Source organism: Alosa sapidissima, chromosome 16 (assembly GCF_018492685.1).
Source record: "Alosa sapidissima isolate fAloSap1 chromosome 16, fAloSap1.pri, whole genome shotgun sequence".
In the NCBI taxonomy this organism is placed as follows: Eukaryota; Metazoa; Chordata; class Actinopteri; order Clupeiformes; family Clupeidae; genus Alosa; species Alosa sapidissima.
Window position 1 is genome coordinate 2,932,886 of NC_055972.1, and position 24,375 is coordinate 2,957,260.

Sequence of the window (24,375 nt, forward strand, 5' to 3'; positions counted from 1 at the left end):
CAAGGTCCCTGTGCTAACCTCTTCTCTCCATCTCTCCTCTTCTCCTCCTCCTCAAGGTCCCTGTGCTAACCTCTTCTCTCCATCTCTCCTCTTCTCCTCCTCAAGGTCCCTGTGCTAACCTCTTCTCTCCATCTCTCCTCTTCTCCTCCTCAAGGTCCCTGTGCTAACCTCTTCTCTCCATCTCTCCTCCTCAAGGTCCCTGTGCTAACCTCTTCTCTCCATCTCTCCTCTTCTCTCCATCTCTCCTCTTCTCTCCATCTCTCCTCTTCTCCTCCTCAAGGTCCCTGTGCTAACCTCTTCTCTCCATCTCTCCTCTTCTCCTCCTCAAGGTCCCTGTGCTAACCTCTTCTCTCCATCTCTCCTCTTCTCCTCCTCAAGGTCGCTGTGCTAACCTCTTCTCTCCATCTCTCCTCTTCTCCTCCTCAAGGTCCCTGTGCTAACCTCTTCTCTCCATCTCTCCTCTTCTCCTCCTCAAGGTCGCTGTGCTAACCTCTTCTCTCCATCTCTCCTCTTCTCTCCTCCTCCTCAGAAGTCCTTGTCCTAACCTCTTCTCTCCATCTCTCCTCTTCTCCTCCTCAAGGTCGCTGTGCTAACCTCTTCTCTCCATCTCTCCTCTTCTCTCCTCCTCCTCAGAAGTCCTTGTCCTAACCTCTTCTCTCCATCTCTCCTCTTCTCCTCCTCAAGGTCGCTGTGCTAACCTCTTCTCTCCATCTCTCCTCTTCTCCTCCTCAAGGTCGCTGTGCTAACCTCTTCTCTCCATCTCTCCTCTTCTCCTCCTCAAGGTCCCTGTGCTAACCTCTTCTCTCCATCTCTCCTCTTCTCCTCCTCAAGGTCGCTGTGCTAACCTCTTCTCTCCATCTCTCCTCTTCTCCTCCTCAGAAGTCCTTGTCCTAACCTCTTCTCTCCATCTCTCCTCCTCAAGGTCCCTGTGCTAACCTCTTCTCTCCATCTCTCCTCTCCTCCTCCTCTCCTCTTCAGAAGTCCTTGTCCTCAGCTCTTCTCTCCTCCTCTCCTCTTCTCTCCTCCTCAGAAGTCCTTGTCCTAACCTCTTCTCTTCTCCTCAGAAGTCCTTGTCCTAAGCTCTTCTCTCCTCCTCCTCAGAACTCCTTGTCCTAAGCTCTTCTCTCCTCCTCCTCCTCCTCAGAAGTCCTTGTCCTAAGCTCTTCTGTCCTCCTCTCCTCCTCCTCCTCAGAAGTCCTTGTCCCAGCCCGACAGCTCATCTGGAGGCTGCTCCAGCTCCGGTGGGAACATGTCGAAGTGGCTGTGGTCCAGAGGGCCTTTCAGCTGCAGGAGTAGAGTTCAGAGGTCAGAGACGTCACAGAGGTTTATTGAAACTTTTTAGGCTCTAATAACTGACACCTAAGTGGAGTATTTCTGTGTGGTTGTGAAGCCTGTTTCATGTGCCCCCACCTCTCTCCTCAGTGGAGTATTTCTATCTGTGTGTGTGTGTGTGTGTGGTTGTGAAGCCTGTTTCATGTGGCCCCACCTCTCTCCTCAGTGGAGATGCCAGCTTGCCTCGCCGCAAACCCTCCCAGTTGAAGCCTTGGAACCACCTGCCAGGAGAGGACAGAAACAGACATCAACAATGAAACCATAAACGTAAACAATAATGCAACAATAACCCCCCTCCCCCACACACACACACACACAATACACAGTAAGAGCAAACCATAAGGAAACCATACACGTGAGTCTGTGGAAGAGAATAGACTATGTGCACAAAAGGCTCCTCCTGTACGCTCTGTACTCTTCCTGTACGCTCTGTACTCTTCCTGTACGGCTCTTCCTGTACGCCCTGTACACTTCCTGTACGCTCTGTACTCTTCCTGTAAGGCTCTTCCTGTACGCCCTGTACACTTCCTGTACGCTCTGTACTCTTCCTGTACGCTCTGTACACTTCCTGTAAGGCTCTTCCTGTACGCTCTGTACTCTTCCTGTACGCTCTGTACACTTCCTGTAAGGCTCTTCCTGTACGCGCTGTACACTTCCTGTATGCTCTGTACACTTCCTGTACGGCTCTTCCTGTACGCTTTGTACTCTTCCTGTAAGGCTCTTCCTGTACGCGCTGTACTCTTCCTGTACGCGCTGTACTCTTCCTGTAAGGCTCTTCCTGTACGCTCTGTACACTTCCTGTAAGGCTCTTCCTGTACGCGCTGTACTCTTCCTGTACGCGCTGTACTCTTCCTGTAAGGCTCTTCCTGTACGCTCATTTATCTCCGGTGGAGCGTTAGCTATGTTGTAATGGCATATTCTGTTATATTCTGCTCCTTACATCTTCACACGCACACACACACACACACACAAAACGGTGCTACCTAGTTAATGCAGCCAGAGTGCTACACACACACACACACGTCACATGCATGAGAAAGTGGGTGTGACAGCACGGTCAGGCTTACTTGTGCTTCTTGATGTCTATGATGCCATTCTTCTTATTGCCGAGTCTCTCTGCAGGGTTAAGCCTGAGGAGAACACACACACACACACACACACACACACACACACACGCTTTACTTATGATCAATGCACTGCTAAAACACACACACACGCGCTTTACTTATGATCAATGCACTTTACTTATGATCAATGCACTGCTAAAACACACACACACACACACACACACTTTGTTTATGATCAATATACTGTTAAATCACAGGTGCATACACACACACACAAACACACAGGTGCACTGCAGCAGACTAGACTCAGCTAGGGAAATGTTTATCTTTGTGTTGGAGTTTTGGCAGTGGGGACAGTGAGCACAAGTGATCACAGGTGAGCAGCACGGGTGAACACAGGTGAGCAGCACGGGTGAGCAGCATGGGTGAACAGCACAGGTGAGCAGCACGGGTGAACACAGGTGAGCAGCACAGGTGAGCAGTACGGGTGAGCAGCACAGGTGGATGGCGGCATACTTGCACAGTCTTCTGATGAGGTCCTCTGGCCGTTTGCTGATGCGCTTGGGCATGTCCACCTTCTCGATACCGTGTAGGACCATGGTGTAGATTTTTATGGGGTCCGACCCCGTAAACGGGGGGCTGAAGAAGAGGAGACAGACATGAGGTTGAGGACTGGGTGGTGCTAGCATAGTGGCTAAGGCGCTGGGCTAGCATGAGGATTGGGCGGTGCTAGCATAATGGCTAAGGCGCTCGGCTAGCATGAGGACTGGGCGGTGCTAGCATAGTGGCTAAGGCGCTGGGCTAGCATGAGGATTGGGCGGTGCTAGCATAATGGCTAAGGCGCTCGGCTAGCATGAGGACTGGGCAGTGCTAGCATAGTGGCTAAGGCACTGGGCTAGCATGAGGACTGGGCAATGCTAGCGTAATGGCTAAGGCGCTGGGCTAGCATGAGGACTGGGCAGTGCTGGTGTAATGGCTAAGGTGCTCGGCTAGCATGAGGACTGGGCAGTGCTAGCATAGTGGCTAAGGCACTGGGCTAGCATGAGGACTGGGCAATGCTAGCGTAATGGCTAAGGCGCTGGGCTAGCATGAGGACTGGGCAGTGCTGGCGTAATGGCTAAGGCGCTGGGCTAGCATGAGGACTGGGCAGTGCTGGTGTAATGGCTAAGGCGCTGGGCTAGCATGAGGACTGGGCGTAATGGCTAAGGCGCTGGGCTAGCATGAGGACTGGGCAGTGCTAGCGTAATGGCTAAGGCGCTGGGCTAGCATGAGGACTGGGCAGTGCTAGCATAGTGGCTAAGGTGCTGGGCTAAAGCCAGTTGTGGATTCAATTTCCAATAATGGTCATCACTGTACACAAGGCACGTGTGTACACATGAGGACATTATAAGGACATAAACGTACTTTCAAATCAAAGATATTTCATATTTTGGAAAGCCTGCCCATTTCATTCCGATAGCCTGCCTAGAAAGACTTGACAGATGTCTAATCATTTTTTTTCATCTTTTCAATTGAATCTTTTGAATTGTTCACTGAACATCACATCTAAACAACTCTCCACGTCTAACCCTAAACCTAACCATACACTCCTGCACCAAACACCAACTTCTAACCCTAAACCTAACCATACACTTCTGCATTAAACCCCAACTTTTAACCCTAAACCTAACCATACACTCCTGCACCAAACCCCAACTTCTAACCGTAAACCTACTTCAGCTAACCGTTACAACTTATAATTTCCTCATCATCTCAACAACTGTAAAATAGTCTATATGGGACATCTGATCAATAGTTTTACTTCATGCACAACTTCAGCACCATTAAATTCAAATCCAAAACAAGAGCCCGACCTGACCCCAAATATCAGCCTGTTGCTGTGGCAACACACCTGGACACCATTGGTGGGTGTACATTGTGCATGTGTTTAAGTGAGCAGATTTGAGTGAATGTGTGTATATTTGCGTGTCTGTGTAAGTGCAGGTGCATGCTGATGGTGTGAATGTGTGGTGTGTGCCCGTGTGTGTGTGTGTGTGTGTGTGAGGCAGAGTAAAAGAGTTCCATGTGGTGCTGAAGTGTGTATTGAGCTGCAGTGAAGAGTACTCATGTCCTCTTGTCTGAGCTGTTCACAGCTGCCTCTGCTCACACAGCCCTCTGGCACATAGGCTAGCACATGTTCTCCTGCAGGTGTGTGTGTGTGTGTGTCTCTTTGTATTTATTATGCATGTCTGAGCCACAGAAACAGTGTGCATAATACATTCATCAGGATTCACATTGGCAGGCGGATGTTAACACTGCTGGTGACATCACCAGACATTCTAGAATCAGCAGAATTGGTATGGCGCAGCCAGCATCATTCAGAATCATTCAGCATCATCCAGCATCATGCAGCAAACATAATGCTCCCAACAGGGTTTTCAAAACCAAAATAACACGGTACATTGTAGGTCCATGCTTACAATGTCCTACAAGAACCTGTTTGGGACATTTGTTACAGATACTATTCTGCATATGATCAATGCACTTGTGTTGTGATGAAGTTTGGATTTCTAGGATTTTATATCCTGGCTGCTGTTTCAAATCATTACATTTAAATATAACACACACACACACAAAATCCCTGAAACAGGTAGATCACCTGCCAGTGAGCAGCTCAAAGATGAGGATGCCAAGGGACCAGCAGTCGGCCCCGAAGTCGTGGCCCTTGTTCAGGATGACCTCGGGTGCCACGTACTCCGGCGTTCCACAGAACGTCCAGGTCTTCTTTCCCAGGCCGATGCGCTTCGCAAAACCAAAGTCTGCCTGAGAGGACCAACACAGACACCACACATCACATTATGCTCCATCACCACACATCATATTATGCTATATCAATGTACTGAACAAAGCCAAAGTTGACCTTCAACTTGAAGAATTAGATAGACTAAACTAACCTATTCTATAGACTAAGGAGTAATTCAATAGTTAGACCTTCAGAATTTGAATGTGACTGAACGCACAAGTGTAGAAACGGGACAGAAGTCTCATTCTGAACCCAGTAAACAGTAGCTAAAATCGACAGGCGTTGCGCCATAAAGGTGCAATACATGGCGGCCAATCGCTCAGTGTAAAAAGGGTGAGACATCACAGCATGGCTTATGTAACCAAAGGGTGAGACATCACAGCATGGCTTATGTAACCAAAGGGTGAGACATCACAGCATGGCTTATAGAACCAGAGGGAGATGCCTCCTGAGAGATGGCATCCTGCGGAGCGCCCGAGGCCATCCCAGCGCAGGACGAGTACGAGTCATTAATCACCATTTTGACATATCCCTCTGCATCTAGTAGCAGGTTCTCAGGCTTGAGGTCGCGGTACACGATGCCTTTCCCATGCAGGTAGTCGAAGGCTTCCAGCACACATCCAATGCAGAACCGAGCAGTGGCCTCCTCAAAGCAGCTCCTGCAAGGGACAAATGCCCAACACTATGCTTTAGAGTCGTCCTCCAGAACTGGACATCAAATAAATCTTGGATCACTGGACAAATTTAATCTCAGGACACATTTCAATGGAAAAACACAATGCACACAGAAGGAAGCAAATATCAGCCTTTGAAAACACCTGGTCCCCAGTTTCTAAATTCAGACAAAGTGGCTGTTAACCATATACTCTGGGCTGGTATACAGCAGGGAAAATAAGTATTGAACAAGTCAACATTTTTTTCAGTAAGTATACTTCCAGTGAGGCTATTCGCATAGTATTAACTTAGGTAATCCACACATATATAAAAATCCAAACATTAATGTCTAAAAGTAGTGTTATGAGTAAAAAAGTGGAATGGCACAGGAACAAACTGGAATCTATAAGTAGTTAGAGAAATTATCCCTCCTATCTGTGCAAATTGAAATAAGCTGGGTTAGTACATACTGGTGGGCTATAAAAAGGTTTTTTGTTAGCAAGGTGTCACACAAGAAACATTTCATGATGGGTAAAAGCAAAGAGCTCTCCCAAGATCTTTGCAACCTTATTGTTGCCAAACATATTAATGGAACTGGTTACAGATGCACTTCAAAACTTCAGAATCATCCAGCAAGCAGTATTGGAGCCATTATCTGCAAGTGGAAGGAACATCACTACATCATCAACTGGCCATGCACAGGATCTCCTTGCATGATTTCTGACCAGGAAGTCAGAAGGATAGTCAGAAGAGTAGTCCAAGAGCCAAGGACCACTCTGAGAAAGCTCCAGAAAGATTTGGAGGCAGCAGGTACTGTTTGGTCAAAAAATATTCAAAGTCCAGTTTAGAAGCTGTTTAGAGTATTACACGCTTACTTAACAATGTGTACGGCAGTTGCTCATACCTGTGTTCAATGGCAGGGAGAGATCATGCAAGCAGTCCGGCAGGCAAGCGAGATGTTAGGCAGGCAGACATGCAGGCAGGAGGGCAGGAAGGGCAGAAAGGCAGGGAGGGAGGTACAGCAGGCAGGCAAGCAGATGGTAAGCAGTGATGTAGATTCAGCAGTTCAATAATCCAAAGGGAAAGGGGTATTCCAAAGGGTATTCCAAAGGGTATTCCAAAAGCGGTTTTAAATTAAATGTTCTAAATGTTCAACTCTAAAGCTTCGAAAAGGCCAAGCGTTTAAAGCATAAAGCGTCAAGATTCAAACTATCAAGATACAAGCTTAAAAGTTACAAGCTGTAAAAAACTATTTGTGTCCAGCATCTTCCATTGTCTAACTAAGACTGACTAAACCACATGGAAGACGCCATCTTGAAGTGAACAGGTGACCAGGTGACCTAAGACCATGTCAAAATAAAAGCTCCATACAGAAGCTAACGAATCTCAAGCAAACTAAGAGTCTTTCAGTTCAATGGGTTTTAAATTCAAATTGGCTCCTACAGGTACAATTGTTAGAGAAAATCATAGATAATGCACTCCACTGCCATGGGCTCTATGCACGCTCATCCAGCATGATTCTATTGCTGAAGAAAAACATGTTGAAGCTCGTTGAAAGTTTGCTACACAACATTTGAACAATCCTATGAAATACTGAGAGAATGTATTCTGGTTAAAAATGTAACTTTTCGGATGTCATACTACACACCATATTTGGAGGAGAAATGGCACTGTGCATCACCCTAAAAATACCATACCAACAGTGAGGTTTGGAGGTGGTGGCATCATGGTGTGGGCTGTTTTTCATCTCATAGTACTAGCAGACTTCATACAGTTGAAGGAATGATGAATGGAGTCATTTTGTTTTGGGAGAATCTTGCCATCCACCAGGATGATGAGGATGAGACATGGCTAGACCTTCCAGCAGGACAATGATCCTAACCATTCAGCAAAGGAAACTCTCAATTGGTTTCAGAGAAAGGAAATCAAGGCCCTGACTTAAATTCAATTGAACAGTTTTGGAAGTTAACTAAAGATCAGGATTCACAAGAGGGACCCCTGAAATCTTAAATATTAAAGGACTATCTGTTTAAAAGAATGGGCCAAACTCACACCAGAATACTGTGACTGATTAGTTTCATCATACAGGAAATACCTTGAAGCTGTCATTACGAATAAAGGCTTTTCCACAAAGTATTTAAGAAATTTCAGCAGGCGTGTTCAATACTTTTTTCCTGTGTCATTCCACTTTATTGCACATAACTCTACCCATGGACTTTAATGTTTGGATTTTTTTATATGGGTGGATTATCTGAGTTAATACTAATGTCTGGTGAAAATTTCATGCGAATAGCCTCATTGGAAGTATACTTACTGAAAAAAATGTTGACGTGTTCAATACTTATTTTCCCCGCTGTATGAACCTGTAGTGTTCCGACTGGTATATGAACCTGTAGTGTTCCGACTGGTATAAGAACCCGTAGTGTTCCGACTGGTATATGAACCCGTAGTGTTCCGACTGGTATATGAACCCGTAGTGTTCCAACTGGTATATGAACCTGTAGTGTTCCATGGTGTTCCGACTGGTATAAGAACCTGTAGTGTTCCGACTGGTATATGAACCTGTAGTGTTCCGACTGGTATATGAACCCGTAGTGTTCCGACTGGTATAAGAACCTGTAGTGTTCCGACTGGTATATGAACCCGTAGTGTTCCGTAGTGTTCCGACTGGTATATTACGCGCTCCCACTCACATGTCCCTCAGCACGGTCCATAGTTCCCCTCCAAGGCAAGCCTCCAGCAGCATGTACACACACTTATCGTCACGAAATGTCCGGTACAACCTGCAAATACACAAACACAGAAGGTGAGGGCTCTCTCTCTCTCTCTCTCTCACACACACACACACACACACACACACACACACAACAATTTATTTACTTGGTAACCCATTTGCCTTTTGTCTTTTCCTGTTCACAGCAGCAGTACGCTGGTTAGCCAGAAGGGGGCAGTGGAGAGTAGGGGAGGAGCTGTGAGTGGCCAGAGAGAGACAGCACCTGCACCTGCAGAATTGTTTCCCATCAGGCCCTGGTGCTGCTGTTTGTTTGGGCCTCTTTGTGCCTGAATGTCGCAGACCAGATAAATCTAACTGGATCCACACTCCCAGACAAGAGCAAACGCTGCCTGACATTCAGCAGAGCTGATCTTAGCAACCACCAGGAGAGAGGACAAGCGCTCACACACATAAACATACACACAAAAACCACCAGGAGAGAGGACAAGCAAGCACACACACACACACACACACACACACACACACACACACACACACACACACACACACACACACACACACACACCACCACCACCAAGAGAGAGGACAAGCCTGATGGCAAACACCAGCTGCTTTCCAACTCCCTTAATGTCTGAAGCTCTACCACCACTTGGTAGAACAACACACACACACACACACACACACACACACACACACACACACACACACACACACACACATGCAGTATGCACGCAGACACACATACATACATACATACATACATACACACACACAATGTACAGTGCCTAAACAAACATACAGAAATGGATACCAGATTAAAGACAACTGTCTGTGATTAAAGTCATGGAAGTTCTTGAACTTCATACTCCAATCCAACTCACACTCTACACTCCATCCTCACACTCCACACTCCACACTCTACACTCCAACCTCACACTCTACACTCTACACTCCAACCTCACACTCTACACTCCACACTCTACACTCCATCCTCACACTCTACACTCCAACCTCACACTCTACACTCTAACTAAATGAATCAGTCAGCTGAAGAACATCACACACTATAGTGGACTGGAACCTCAGAAAAACTCACATGTCATCTTAACTAACGGGCAGATGCATTAAAGAGCTGAGTGGAAATCCCGTGTGAGCGGAGGACATAATGAAGCAGGCATGCATGACTACAGACACGATGGGGACCTCTTCCTTCCCATCAGGCTAAGTGTGCTCCATCATTAATTCATGAGAAGCAACAAAGGAAATATGAATTCCCATTTCAATCACAAGTGTGTCTCTTACACAAGAACAAGAGCCTGCTGACAACAGGGCTTTCATCAACCCCCTCCCCCCCCTTCTCATACACACACACACACACACACACACACACACACACACACACACACACACACACACACAAGGCAATTGTGAAGGTAATGAAGAGGGCTCTCATTCAGCAGCTTCCTCCAGTCAGGAAGGATCTGATTAAGGATTTATAATGAGGAAGATACTGGACACTGCAGTAGGACCAGACAGGTGTAATAGAATACTGGACACTACAGCAGGGGGACCAGACAGGTGTGATAGAATACTGGACACAGCAGGACCAGACAGGTGTAATAGAATACTGGACACTACAGCAGGACCAGACAGGTGTAATAGAATACTGGACACTACAGCAGGGGGAGTGGAGGACCAGTCAGGTGTAATAGAATACTGGACACTACAGCAGGGGGAGTGGAGGACCAGCCAGGTGTAATAGAATACTGGACACTACAGCAGGGGGAGTGGAGGACCAGTCAGGTGTAATAGAATACTGGACACTACAGCAGGGGGAGTGCAGGACCAGCCAGGTGTAATAGAATGCTGGACACTACAGCAGGGGGAGTGGAGGACCAGTCAGGTCTAGACCATCAACAGGCTTCCCAGAGACACAGCAACCCAGACCGGGTCTATTTGGGTTCAAATATGTGTGTGTTTGTGTGTGTGTGTATGTGTGTGTGTCTATATGTTTGTGTGTGTGTGTATGTGTGTGTGTGTGTATGTGTGTGTATATATGTGTGTGTGTGTGTGTGTGTGTATATGTGTGTGTGTGTGTGTGCGTGTGTGCGTGCGTGTGCGTGTGTGCGTGTGTGTGTGTGTGTGTGGACTAACTTGACGATGAATTTGGAGTGTATCTGCTGCAGGAGGTTCTTCTCAGAGTAGATGTGCTCTTGCTGTCTGGTGTCCACGATGTGCTTCTTCTTGATGCACTTCAGGGCAAAGCCTGTATCCTCATCCTTCAGCTTCACCTACAGGAGCACGCACACACGCACACACACACTTCAGAGCAAAGCCTGTATCCTCATCCTTCAGCTTCACCTACAGGAGCACACACACACACACACACACACACACACACACACACACACACACACACACACACACACACACACACACACTTCAGAGCAAAGCCTGTATCCTCATCCTTCAGCTTCACCTACAGGAGCACACACACACACACACACACACACACACACTTCAGAGCAAAGCCTGTATCCTCATCCTTCAGCCTCTCCTACAGGAGCACACACACACATAAACACACACACACACACACACACACACACACGTGCCCACCAGCTCGACGCGTCCAAAGCCGCCCATGCCCAGCGTGGCGATGAGCTGCAGGTGCTGGAAGGGGCAGGAGGGGGAGGGCAGGAGCGAGAGCTTGTCCCTCAGACGACGCAGCTCCAACGCCTCCACACTCGACTCACACTGCAGGGGAGACTGGGGCCTGGGGAGAGAGAGAGGGAGAGGGGGAGGGAGAGAGAGAAGAGAGAGGGAGGGAGAGGGGGAGAGAGGGGGGGAGAGGGAGAGGGAGAGGGGGAGAGAGGAGAGAGAGGGGTGAGAAAGGGAGAGAGAGGAGAGATGAGAGAGGGAGGGAGAGAGGAGGGGAGAGAGGAGATATAGAGAGGGGAGGGTGAGATAAGCATCATGATAAGACAAATTGAGTGCCCTATTGTATCCTATTGTACCCTATTGTGTCCTATGGTGCCCTATTGTACCCTATTGTATCCTATTGTACCCTATTGTATCCTATGGTACCCTATTGTACCCTATTGTATCCTATGGTGCCCTATTGTATCCTATGGTGCCCTATTGTATCCTATGGTACCCTTTTGTACCCTATTGTATCCTATGGTGCCCTATTGTACCCTATTGTATCCTATGGTGCCCTATTGTATCCTATGGTGCCCTGTTGTACCCTATTGTATCCTATATTGTGCCCTATTGTACCCTATTGTATCCTATGGTGCCCTATTGTACCCTATTGTATCCTATGGTGCCCTACTGTATCCTATGGTGCCCTATTGTACCCTATTGTATCCTATGGTGCCCTATTGTATGCTATGGTGCCCTATTGTATCCTATTGTGCCCTATTGTATCCTATGGTGCCCTATTGTATCCTATTGTGCCCTATTGTATCCTATTGTGCACTATTGTATCCTATTGTATCCTATGGTGCCCTATTGTACCCTATGGTGCCCTATTGTATCCTATGGTGCCCTATTGTACCCTATTGTTACGGCCGGCTCGTGTACTGACCGCAACATAAAGGGAGACCGACAACAAAGTTCCAATTTGTAATTTATTAAGATTAAGCAAAAATAGTAATACCAACCATAATGTGTCTAGGGGGAAGATGAGTGTTGGCGTACGTGTGTGTATGAATGCAATGTCAGCATCAGTATGTAAGATGACTACATGGTAGACAAAAGAAGACAGAAAGATTAGAGAGAGGAGAGAAAGAGTAAAGTGCCAGTGCAGAGAGAAAGTCAAAATGGTGCCTGCAAGAGAGAAGAAAGGTGCCTAAAGGGGAGGAGAGGAGAACTCCTTATATAAGCACACCCTGATGCAGGTGTACACACTTCCTAATCGACCTAATCAGGCCCTATCTGCCCGTGCACTGACAATGAGCTGCCTGAAGGGGCACAGGGGGTCGTGACACCTATGGTATCCTATGGTGCCCTATTGTATCCTATGGTGCCCTATTGAATCCTATGGTGCCCTATTGAATCCTATTGTATCCTATGGTGCCCTATTGAATCCTATTGTATCCTATGGTGCCCTATTGTATCCTATGGTGCCCTATGGCAGTGTTTTTCAACCACTGTGCCGGGGCACACTCGTGTGTCGTGAGAGATCATCAGGTGTGCCGCAGAAAATTACCCAAATGTCACTCACTGGTCCAGAAAAGCAACTGTTGCATCAAAGAATTTATAACCACATGCTCTCATTGCACTATTTGTGGTATGCAGGCATTGTACAACAGGGGCCCCATATCCAGTATTCACAGAATTATCACATATCCAGTTCATAACAACAATTAAATTAGATATAGTCACCTACAAATGAAACAGAGGGCGCTTGTTTTATTGAGCAGGTCTTGCATAGAAGCCATAATAAGGCCATATCTGTGTATTATTTGAAATTTTAGGCTATGGTATGTTTATTTTTTCTTGGATGTTAGTGTACCGTGGGACATTTTAAGTGTCAAAAGTGTGCCGTGGCACAAAAAAGTTTGAAAAACACTGCCCTATGGTGCCCTATTGTATCCTATGGTGCCCTATGGTGCCCTATTGTATCCTATGGTGCCCTATTGTACCCTATTGTATCCTATGGTGCCCTATTGTATCCTATTGTATTCTATGGTGCCCTATTGTACCCTATTGTATCCTATGGTGCCCTATGGTGCCCTATTGTATCCTATGGTGCCATATTGTATCCTATGGTGCCCTACTGTATCCTATGGTATCCTATTGTATCCTATGGTGCCATATTGTATCCTATGGTGCCCTATTGTATCCTATGGTATCCTATTGTATCCTATGGTATCCTATGGTATCCTATGGTGCCCTGTTGTGCCCTATGGTGCCCTGTTGTGCTCTATTGTACCCTATATAGCCCTCAGTACTTTATGTCTCTGTTAATATCACTGTAGCCACAGCATTCTAACCCTATAAGGTCCCCATATGATGCCATCCGTCAGTATGCACATACAGTAGTATTGGAATCTACTCTCCTATAAGGTCCCCATATTGATCAAGCCTCCAGTGCTCATGTGTAATGTACTCTCCTAACGTCCCTATGTGTGTGTGTGTGTGTGTGTGTGTGTCACAGGTCTGCTCCTGAGGTCCCTGTGTGTGTGTGTGTGTAGTTGTGTGTGTGTGTGTGTGTATGTGTGTGTGTATGTGTGTGTGTGTGTGTGTGGTTGTGTGTGTATGTGTGTGTGTATATGTTTGTCTGTGTGTGTGTGTGTCTCTGTGTGTGTGTGTGTGTCTGTGTGTGTGTGTGTGTGATGTCCAGTACTCACATGGCATTCCTCCTCTGGTCACTGCGTGCGAGCTGCTCCACATACTCCCTCAGGTAGGCCTGCAGCTCCTCATAGGTGCCCACCATCTGGTTGAAGTTACTGACCACGAGTCACAACAGTGGGGTCAAAGGTCAAGGCCATGAAGGCTTGAGTCACAACAGTGGGGTCAAAGGTCAAGCCCATGAAGGCATGAGTCACAACAGTGGGGTCAAAGGTCAAGGCCATGAAGGCATGAGTCACAACAGTGGGGTCAAAGGTCAAGGCCATGAAGGCATGAGTCACAACAGTGGGGTCAAAGGTCAAGCCCATGAAGGCTTGAGTCACAACAGTGGGGTCAAAGGTCAAGGCCATGAAGGCTTGAGTCACAACAGTGGGGTCAAAGGTCAAGGCCATGAAGGCTTGAGTCACAACAGTGGGGTCAAAGGTCAAGGCCATGAAGGCATGAGTCACAACAGTGGGGTCAAAGGTCAAGGCCATGTCAGAGTACATTTTCTAAGTGAGGAGGCGCGCACATCCTAGAACTGGCAGGTGCCGAATTCCAAAAGTTTAGAACATAAAAGAACAAAATTGAATTCGCACACGTAGTAACGTTTCGGGCTACTGCCCTTTTTCAGACTGAACACATACTGAAGGGCAGCAGCCGAAACGTTACTACTTGGTGATTAAACATCAACGTGGAAGTCAGTGTGCGGATTCAATTTTGTTCTTTCATGTCAGAGTACATAACATCACATTCCCATTATGATAATGTAATGGAACATTGTGTGTGAATTATGCATTGTGTATTGTTGTACTGTAAGTGCAAGAATGTGTGTCTGTGTGTGCGTATCAGGAGTTACTTACTCTCTATCCAAGACGAGGCATTGTGTGTTGTTCTCTGTGGCGATGATGTTAGCTGATCGGACATCTTCACTGGAAAAAGACACCCCCCCCCAATCACCCCCACAGGACAGAAGAAAATGCTAAGTCATGATCTGAGAGACATGGGTCTGTCTACAGCACATACAGTACAGCTCCTCCTTACTGAGGAACCAGCAGGATTAGAAGGTGTTAAACTTGGAGAATGTGCATTCCTAAACCCACGGCTATCCACTAGCTCAGCACCAAGCGCCTGGAATGTGAGACATCAGCCTACAGTCCTACATAAAGGCTCTGCTGTTCTAAGAGTGGTCAGTGAGTATGGTCAGTCGTACATAAAGGCTCTGCTGTTCTAAGAGTGGTCAGTGAGTATGGTCAGTCGTACAGAAAGGCTGTGCTGTGCAGAGTGGTCAGTGAGTATGGTCAGTCGTACATAAAGGCTGTGCAGAGTGGTCAGTGAGCATGGTCAGTCATACAGAAAGGCTGTGCTGTGCAGAGTGGTCAGTGAGTATGGTCAGTCGTACATAAAGGCTGTGCTGTTCTGAGAGTGGTCAGTGAGTATGGTCAGTCGTACAGAAAGGCTGTGCTGTTGTGGTCGTATGGTCAGAGGTGGAGTCAGGATTTGAAAATAAATCATCTTCTAACAAGTATAAAATGCAGACCTGCCAAATAATGGATATACAATATATAATGTGCAATATATACAGTACTTCTATTCTGACTTCTATTAGTGTTTTGTATTTGCTAATGTCAATGTAAATTTGTCCATAGTGTGATGGAGATGTTGCTGGTGTGTGTGTGTGTGTGTGTGTGTGTGTTAGTGTGTACCTGATAAGCGCTTTCTCTCCAAAGTAATCCCCGACCCCAAGAGTCTTAATCTGCTGTGGATCAGGACACCCTTCCATAGTCTGAGTCACACACACCTAAAGGGACAAACACACACACACACACACACACACACACACACACAATAACAAAACATAAAATATGATATCATTGAACTGAAATCATAACCATAATCCATATTGCCAAACCACCCATGTACCCACGTAAATAAAAAGAGTAAAATAAATATAAAGTCATCTCACCCCTCCTTGAGCAATAATAAAGAATGTGCTCCCTTCCTCTCCCTCACGAATAATATAGTCTCCTTCATCAAAGTAATCCTGTGCACAGAGAAAAGGGTCTGTTAACACACACACACACACACACACACGCACACGCACACACACTTGCAATGTTACATTGGAGGCTACTCACCACCTCCAGACAGTCAACTATTCTGGCCAGCTTCTCCTCAGGCAGGTCTTTCAGGAGAGACACACTGCAGTAGCCAGAAATGAGATGTCTTAGTGTGTGTGTGTGTGTGTGTGTGTCTGCTCAATACAGTTTGTATTTGTGCTTGATGCATTTGGCCATGATGGCCATGATGCACATATGAGCAGTGCGTGTGTGTGTGTGTGTGTGTGTATGTGTGTGTATGTACTGTGTACCTGCGTAAGAAACTAAAGTACTCTTCATTTCGGGCCTGAGTCGATCTCATCATAATTTTCTGGAACATTTGTCTGTCCAGAGCCCAGATGTGCGACTCAGCCACCGCTGAAACAAAACACACACACACACACATCTTGTTAACACTGCTTTAACAGGAACACACACCTAATCAGTCGTAATCTCACCAGTCACACTTCTGAACCTGCTGACACACAGGCCAACATTTTCATAGTAACGGCCCACTTACAATTACACATGTACCTTTAACAGCAATGGTCTACACATGTACCTTTAACAGTGGCAATGGTCTACACATGTACCTATAACAGCAATGGTCTACACATGTACCTATAACAGTGGCAATGGTCTACACATGTACCTATAACAGCAATGGTCTACACATGTACCTTTAACAGCAATGGTCTACACATGTACCTTTAACAGCAATGGTCTACACATGTACCTATAACAGCAATGGTCTACACATGTACCTATAACAGCAATGGTCTACACATGTACCTTTAACAGCAATGGTCTACACATGTACCTATAACAGCAATGGTCTACACATGTACCTATAACAGTGGCAATGGTCTACACATGTACCTTTAACCGCAATGGTCTACACATGTACCTATAACAGTGGCAATGGTCTACACATGTACCTATAACAGCAATGGTCTACACATGTACCTATAACAGTGGCAATGGTCTACACATGTACCTTTAACAGCAATGGTCTACACATGTACCTATAACAGTGGCAATGGTCTACACATGTACCTATAACAGTGGCGATCCCCTCAGTTACACATAATAATAATAATAATAATAATACCTTCGACTTATATAGCGCCTTTCATGGTACCCAAGGTCGCTTTACAACACATGGATGGGGGGACCTCACTAGTAACCACCACCAATGTGTAGCACCCACCTGGGTGATGCACGGCAGCCATTATGCGCCAGAACGCTCACCACACACAAGCTTGAGAGTGAGGGAGTGAATGAGCCAATTACAGTGGGGGATGATTAGGGGGCCAGATTGAATGAGCCAGGTTGTGAATTTAGCCAGGACACCGGGGAACCCCCTACTCTGTACGATAAGTGCCATGGAATCTTAATGACCACAGTAAGTCAGGACCTCGGTTTAACGTCTCATCCGAAGGACGGCATCTCCTACAGTGCAGTGCCCCCGTCACAGCACTGGGGCATTGGGATCGATCTTTTTTGGCCAGAGGGAAGAGTGCCACCTACTGGCGACCCACCAACACCACTTCCAGCAGCAACCTAGTTTTCCAAGGAGGTCTCCCATCCAAGTACTAACCAGGCCCACACCTGCTTAGCTTCAGTAATTCAGCTAAGACAAGGTATCCATTGGTCTAGCTGCTGACTACCTTTAACAGTGGTTATGATCTACACATGTACCTTTAACAGTGGTGGTCCTCTAGAAGTTACACATGTACCTTTAACAGTGGTGATCCTCTCAGTTACACATGTACCTATAACAGTGGTGTTCCTCTAGAAGTTACACATGTACCTTTAACAGTGGTGGTCCTCTAGAAGTAGTTACATATGTACCTTTAACAGTGGCGGTCCTCTAGAAGTTACATATGTACCTTTAACAGTGGTGTTCCTGTAGAAGTTACACATGTACCTTTAACAGTGGTGGTCCTCTAGAAGTTACACATGTACCTTTAACAGTGGCGGTCCTCTAGAAGTTACATTATGTACCTTTAACAGTGGTGGTCCTCTAGAAGTTACACATGTACCTTTAACAGTGGCTGTTCTCTAGAAGTTACATATGTACCTTTAACAGTGGCGGTCCTCTAGAAGTTACACATGTACCTTTAACAGTGGCAGTCCTCTTGCAGTTGTAGAGGATGGCCAACTCCCCGAAGGCTGTTCCTGGCCGCATCTGACCCAAGAGCTTCCCATTCTGACTAACTTCCAAAAGGCCCTCTGCTCACACACACACACACACACACACACACACACACACAAACACATAAATACACACAAACACACACAGACAATGCACAAGCACACATAGACAAATAAACACACACAAACACACACACACACATACACATACACATACACATAAACACACACACATACACACACACACACACACAAACATATACACACATACACACACACATACACATACACATACACATACACATAAACACACACACATACACACACACAAACATATACACACATACATACACACACACACACACATACATGGACACAATGACAAATATCAAATGAAAAAGTAAGTAAGTAAGTAAGTAAGTAAGTGAAGAGAGATATCTTTATGAGAGGTAGCGGAGTGTGTAGTGGCGTGAGTGTGTGAGCATGTGAGTGTGTGAACGCGTGCGTGTGTGAGCACGTGAGTGTGTGAACGTGTGCGTGTGTGAGCATGTGAGTGTGTGAGCATGTGAGTGTGTGAGTGTGTGAGTGTGTGAGCGGGACCTGACAGTACGTAGAGGTAGTGTGTGAGCACATGAGTGTGTGAGAGTGTGAGTGTGTGAGCACATGAGTGTGTGAGCGCGTGAGTGTGTGAGCTCGTGAGTGTGTGAGCACGTGAGTGTGTGAGCACATGATTGTGTGAGCACGTGAGTGTGTGAGCGCGTGAGTGTGTGAGCGTGTGAGTGTGTGAGCGCGTCAGTGTGTGAGCGCGTCAGTGTGTGAGCGGGACCTGACAGTACGTAGAGGTAGTGTGTGAGCACATGAGTGTGTGAGCACATGAGTGTGTGAGCGTGTGAGTGTGTGAGCGGGACCTGACAGTACGTAGAGGTAGTGTCCAGGCTGTCCCTCCTGGATGAGCAGCTGCTGCTGGCCGTAGACGCGCTCGTACATGCAGTCCACCACCTCACGCAGGTGCTGCTGCTCCAGAGCCTTCAGGAAGTCATTGTGCAGCAGAGCCTCCGTTATCAGACGCCGCGTACTGAAACAATATATAGAGGAGGAGGAAGAGGAGGAGGATGAGGAGGAGAGGAGAGAGGAGGAGAGGAGGAGGAGAGAGGAGGAGGAGAGGAGGAGAGGAGGAGGAGAGGAGAGGAGGAGAGGGAGAGGAGAGGAGGAGAGAGGAGGAGGAGGAGAGGAGGAGGAGAGAGGAGGAGGAGGAGGAGGAGGGGGAGAGGAGGAGAGGAGGAGGAAGAGGAGGAGGAGGAGAGGAGAGTAGGAGTAAAGAGGAGGAGAAGTGGAGGAAGAGGAGGAGGAGAGGAGAGAGGAGGAGAGGAGAGGAGAGAGGAGGAGAGGGAGAGGAGAGGAGGAGAGGGAGAGGAGAGGGAGGAGAAGAGAGGAGAGAGGAGGAGAGGGAGAGGAGAGGAGGAGAGGAGGAGAGGGAGAGGAGAGGAGGAGAGGGAGAGGAGAGGAGGAGAGAGGAGGAGAGGAGAGGAGAGGAGAGAGGAGGAGAGAGGAGGAGAGGAGAGAGGAGGAGAGGAGAGGAGGGGGAAGAGGAAGAAAGAAGAGGAGAGGAGGATGAGGAGGAGAGAGGAGAGAGAGGAAGAGGAGAAAGGAGGAGAGATGAGGAGGAGAGAGGAGGAGGAGGAGGAGAGAGGAGGAGGAGAAAGGAGGAGGAGAGAGTAGGAGAGGAGGAGGAGGAGGAGAGAGGAGGGGGAGTAGGGATGAGAGGAGGAGGAGAGAGGAGGAGGAGAAGGAGAGATGAGAGGAGGAGGAGAGAAAAGGAGGAGGAGAGAGGAGGGGGAGTAGAGATGAGAGGAGGAGAGGGAGAGGAGAGGAGGAGAGGAGGAGAAGAGAGGAGAGAGGAGGAGAGGGAGAGGAGAGGAGGAGAGGAGGAGAGGGAGAGGAGAGGAGGAGAGGAGAGGAGAGGAGGAGAGAGGAGGAGAGGAGGAGGAGAGGAGAGAGGAGGAGAGGGAGAGGAGAGGAGGAGAGAGGAGGAGAGGAGGAGGAGAGGAGAGAGGAGGAGAGGAGAGGAGGGGGAAGAGGAAGAAAGAAGAGGAGAGGAGGATGAGGAGGAGAGAGGAGAAGAGGAAGAGGAGAAAGGAGGAGAGATGAGGAGGAGAGAGGGAGGAGGAGGAGAGAGAGGAGTGAGAGGAGGAGGAGAGAGGAGGAGGAGAAAGGAGGAGGAGAGAGTAGGAGAGGAGGAGGAGGAGGAGAGAGGAGGGGGAGTAGGGATGAGAGGAGGAGGAGAGGGAGAGGAGGAGAAGGAGGAGGAGAGAGGAGGAGGAGAGAGGAGTAGAGATGAGAGGAGGAGGAGGAGAGAGGAGGAGGAGAAGGAGAGATGAGAGGAGGAGGGGGAGGAGGAGAGGAGAGGAGGAGGGGGAGGAGGAGAGACGAGACGAGACGAGGAGGAGAGAGGAGAGGAGAACAGAGAGGAGAGGAAAGTTAAAGTGATGCTTCTCTGCCTCTGAGCAGCAGTGTAAAACCCATCACACACAGCAGACAGTGGTCATCTGGGACTAAACGACCCAGAACAACCCAACAGTGACCTGCAGTATTGGTCATCTCCACAGGACTAAACGACCCAGAACAACACAACAGTGACCTGCAGTACTGGTCATCTCCTCAGGACTAAATGACTCAGAGCAGCTCCATACAGTATACCTAACAGTGACCAGCTGGCACCCAGAAGGGGGCGCTCTTTCACAGTTTTGGTACATGTATTTGTAGTATGTGCAGACTTTATGTGTGGGCTACGGAGTGTGTGTGTGTGTGTGTGTGTGTTCATAGATCAATAAGTATGTATGCATGTGTGTGTGTCTGTGTGTGAGGCATCTTGAAGTGGGTATGTCTCTCTCTCCCTTAATCAGGTGCATCTAATTTACACATGAGAGTGAGATGGAGCCCTTCCCCCCAGTTATTATACACACACACACACACACACCCACACACACACACACGCACGCACACCCACACACACCACTTTCTCCAGGGAATGCATTAGTGCCTCAGGTCATGGGGACTGGGTAGGCCTTCAGATACTGAATGAAAACAATTAGGATCCCCCACCCAAAACACACACACACACACACACACACACACACACACACACACTCAGTGTGTAGTCCACTAAAGTGCTCATATGTGCAGCTTTACGTACACAAACGACTCCCACTAGATCTGACCTAGTCCAGGTTTCACTCTACTGCTAACACACACACACACACACACACACACACACACTCAGTGTAGACCACTGAAGAAGTGCTCACATGTGCAGCTTTATGTACACAAACGACTCCCACTAGATCTGACCTAGTCCAGGTTTCACTCTACTGCTAACACACACACACACACACACACACACACACACACACACACACACACTCAGTGTAGACCACTGAAGAAGTGCTCATATGTGCAGCTTTATGTACACCAACGGCTCCCACTAGATCTGACCTAGTCCAGGTTTCACTCTACTGCGAAGAAGCTCAGTAAAATGATAAATTGATAATTGACAGACAACTGCAAACAATGAGGTCTTATAAGACAAGAGACAATGTGTGACATTTATGAAATTTTGAAATAAAGAGGTCTTCACATATTATGCTTATTATGTATGTATACTTTCCCGAGAGCTATCAGGCTCGAACACATGAGCAAGCACTCCTGTGATGAACAGTGCAGGTAATCAAGCACACCTGTGATTGTAATGTACAGTACAGGAAATCGATAACATCGGTCGGAGCTGGGACTCACCTGGAGTCCTTGCGCACTCGTGCTTTCTCCCCAGACAGGTGATGCGCTCTGCTCTGGTGGTGGGAGGGGCCAAACTGGCCCGACGTGGGTTCGGCGGACACGCCCTCCTTGGCGCGCAGGCGACGGTGCACCTCCACGGCGACGCGCTGGAAGCGGGCGGGGGCCCTGGTTGATGACGCTCAGCAGGCGCGACGCTGACCCCGCTGACCCCACGTGGACCGGGCCAAGGGGCGGCGAGTGCGGCCAGGGCGCGAGGGCGTGGCCATGCTGGTGGTAGCCGATGGCGTCCTGGAGCTTGTCGATCTGGGAGTGCTTGGCGTCCAGCTCGCGGCGGAGGGCCTGCAGCTGGACCTCCTGGGCCCGCAGCTCTCGCTCACGCTGGGCTAGCTCCTCCTCCAGACGCGCCACACGCCCCCGAAGAAGCTCCGCCTCCCACTCTGGCCCCTCCTCGCCTCCGCTGCCGACCCCGCCAGGGGTCACCTTGACCCCCAGCGCCTTGACCTCCGCTCCCGACGAGCCCACGCCATTCCCCTCCGCACGCAGGCTTCTCATTGATCCGTTGCCCATGGCGACTGAGCGAGCGCACACCATAGGTCAGGAGGTCCCAGACTAGGGGTTGGGGTTGGGTCAGCACTCCTTCGGAGGGGTCCGCTGGGTGTCCACAGAGGTCACTCGTTTTTCAGTCCTCAGGGATCATAAGAGATCAGTCCTCAGGGATCGTAAGAGATCAGTCCTGCTAGGGGATAACATACTGATTATGCCTACAGGGTGCGCTAGTGCATGTGAGAGAAAGATGCTAAGAGGAGAGGAGATGAGAGGAGAAGAGAGGAGAGGAGAAGAGAGGAGATGAGAGGAGAAGAGAGGAGGAGAGGAGAAGAGAGGAGAGAAGAGAAGAGAAGAGAAGAGAAGAGAAGAGGAGAGGAGAGGAGAGGAGAGGAGAGGAGAGGAGAGGAGATGAGAGGAGAGGAGAGGAGAGGAGAGAAGAGAAGAGAAGAGAAGAGAAGAGGAGGAGAGGAGAGGAGAGAAGAGAAGAGAAGAGAAGAGAAGAGAAGAGGAGAGGAGAGGAGAGAAGAGAAGAGAAGAGAAGAGGAGGAGAGGAGAGAAGAGAAGAGAAGAGAAGAGAAGAGAAGAGAAGAGGAGAGGAGAGAAGAGGAGAGGAGAGGAGAGAAGAGAAGAGACACCTTTACTCTCTGAGCCACTGAGTTCGGTATTATTCTGGGTATACAGTATACCTGTACCAATGCAGATACAGGAGAGACATTTCTAATTCATCCAAAGCCATAACAAACCACATGCACAAACGCCTAGAATAGTCGAGCATAGTGTACTCATCACAAAAATTAGGTCTGAATAACTTAATACAATGACGAGCTAAAGCTCTGATTCGAAATATTGTTCCCCCCATGGGTTATCTATTGGCCGGACAACATTGCATTGCGTGAGCCCATGAATATTTCTAGATTAATAAACATGTAGCCTATGACTTGTTGTAGGATATGTATGCATTTTGAGAAACCATTTGAATATAACATCCAGTTGACATCCCAAGGCTATGAATCAATCAACAACATAGATTTAACTGCGAGCGATTTATTAAACATTTCTACAAACACGAATCTCACCTGCATTTATCACGCGGTCTCTCTCTGCGTGTAGGGTAAGTAGAACATCTCAAGACTGCGCAGATATCCGTGTTTCCTCCCACAGCGTTTGCCTCACCTCCTTCTCAGTAGAGCCGGACGCGCTGCGCTCAGGAGGCTTGTTCAGACTCAAGTGGCGGGGGCTGAGGCACAGTGTGCATGTGCAACAGTTTTCATGAGACTAATGACAGGAGTGCGCCCTCCAGTGGTACGAATGATATCACAAGACACAGAGCTGGCAATCTGATATTACCGTTTCTCGAATCATCATTAGCATTTGCACAACAGTTAGTGCATTCCTCAAAACAATGAACTGCACCGCATAGTCATGGATTACCTGCAAAAGCGTGTATCTTGCTCAAAATGCTTTGTTTATGGCTGAAAAGGAAATATTTATACTAATGAAGTGCCAGTGCAATCAAAATGACAAGTCCTGACACCATTGATTATGTCAAACTGTTTTGTCTTGTTGTCGATAGGACAGTTTATTCTGTAAGTATTTTCTAATGAACACTGCGCAACGCAGCACCATTTTCTATTTCAAAACTACAAAGTTACACATTATTGTGTGTAGAGGGGGTTGATTGCAAGAAAGTGGATATGTTTCAACATTTGTTTTTCAGTAAGTATACTTCCAATGAGGCTATTTGCATGACATTTTCACCAGACATTAGTATTAACTCAGATAATCCACCCATATAAAAAAAATCCAAACATTACTGTAAAGTCCATAGGTAGAGTTATGTGTAATAACGTAGAATGACACAGGAAAAAAAAAATT

At 47.7% G+C, this 24,375-nt stretch overlaps 1 protein-coding gene across 1 annotated transcript; it reads right to left on the bottom strand.

Annotated features, from left to right (window-relative positions):
- Positions 1–1,133: 1,133 nt before the first annotated feature.
- LOC121685744 (cGMP-dependent protein kinase 2) lies at positions 1,134–23,680 on the bottom strand. The gene is given in 20 exon segments (XM_042066478.1): positions 1,134–1,284; positions 1,487–1,553; positions 2,400–2,462; positions 2,916–3,038; positions 5,038–5,201; positions 5,699–5,840; positions 8,529–8,618; positions 10,724–10,860; positions 11,189–11,345; positions 13,927–14,025; positions 14,770–14,838; positions 15,613–15,707; positions 15,873–15,950; positions 16,045–16,108; positions 16,278–16,383; positions 18,127–18,240; positions 19,071–19,237; positions 21,955–22,115; positions 22,117–22,687; positions 23,577–23,680. Coding segments are annotated over 19 exon segments (2,421 nt in total). The 5' UTR covers positions 22,546–22,687; positions 23,577–23,680; the 3' UTR covers positions 1,134–1,188.
- Between the last annotated feature and the right edge of the window lie 695 nt (positions 23,681–24,375).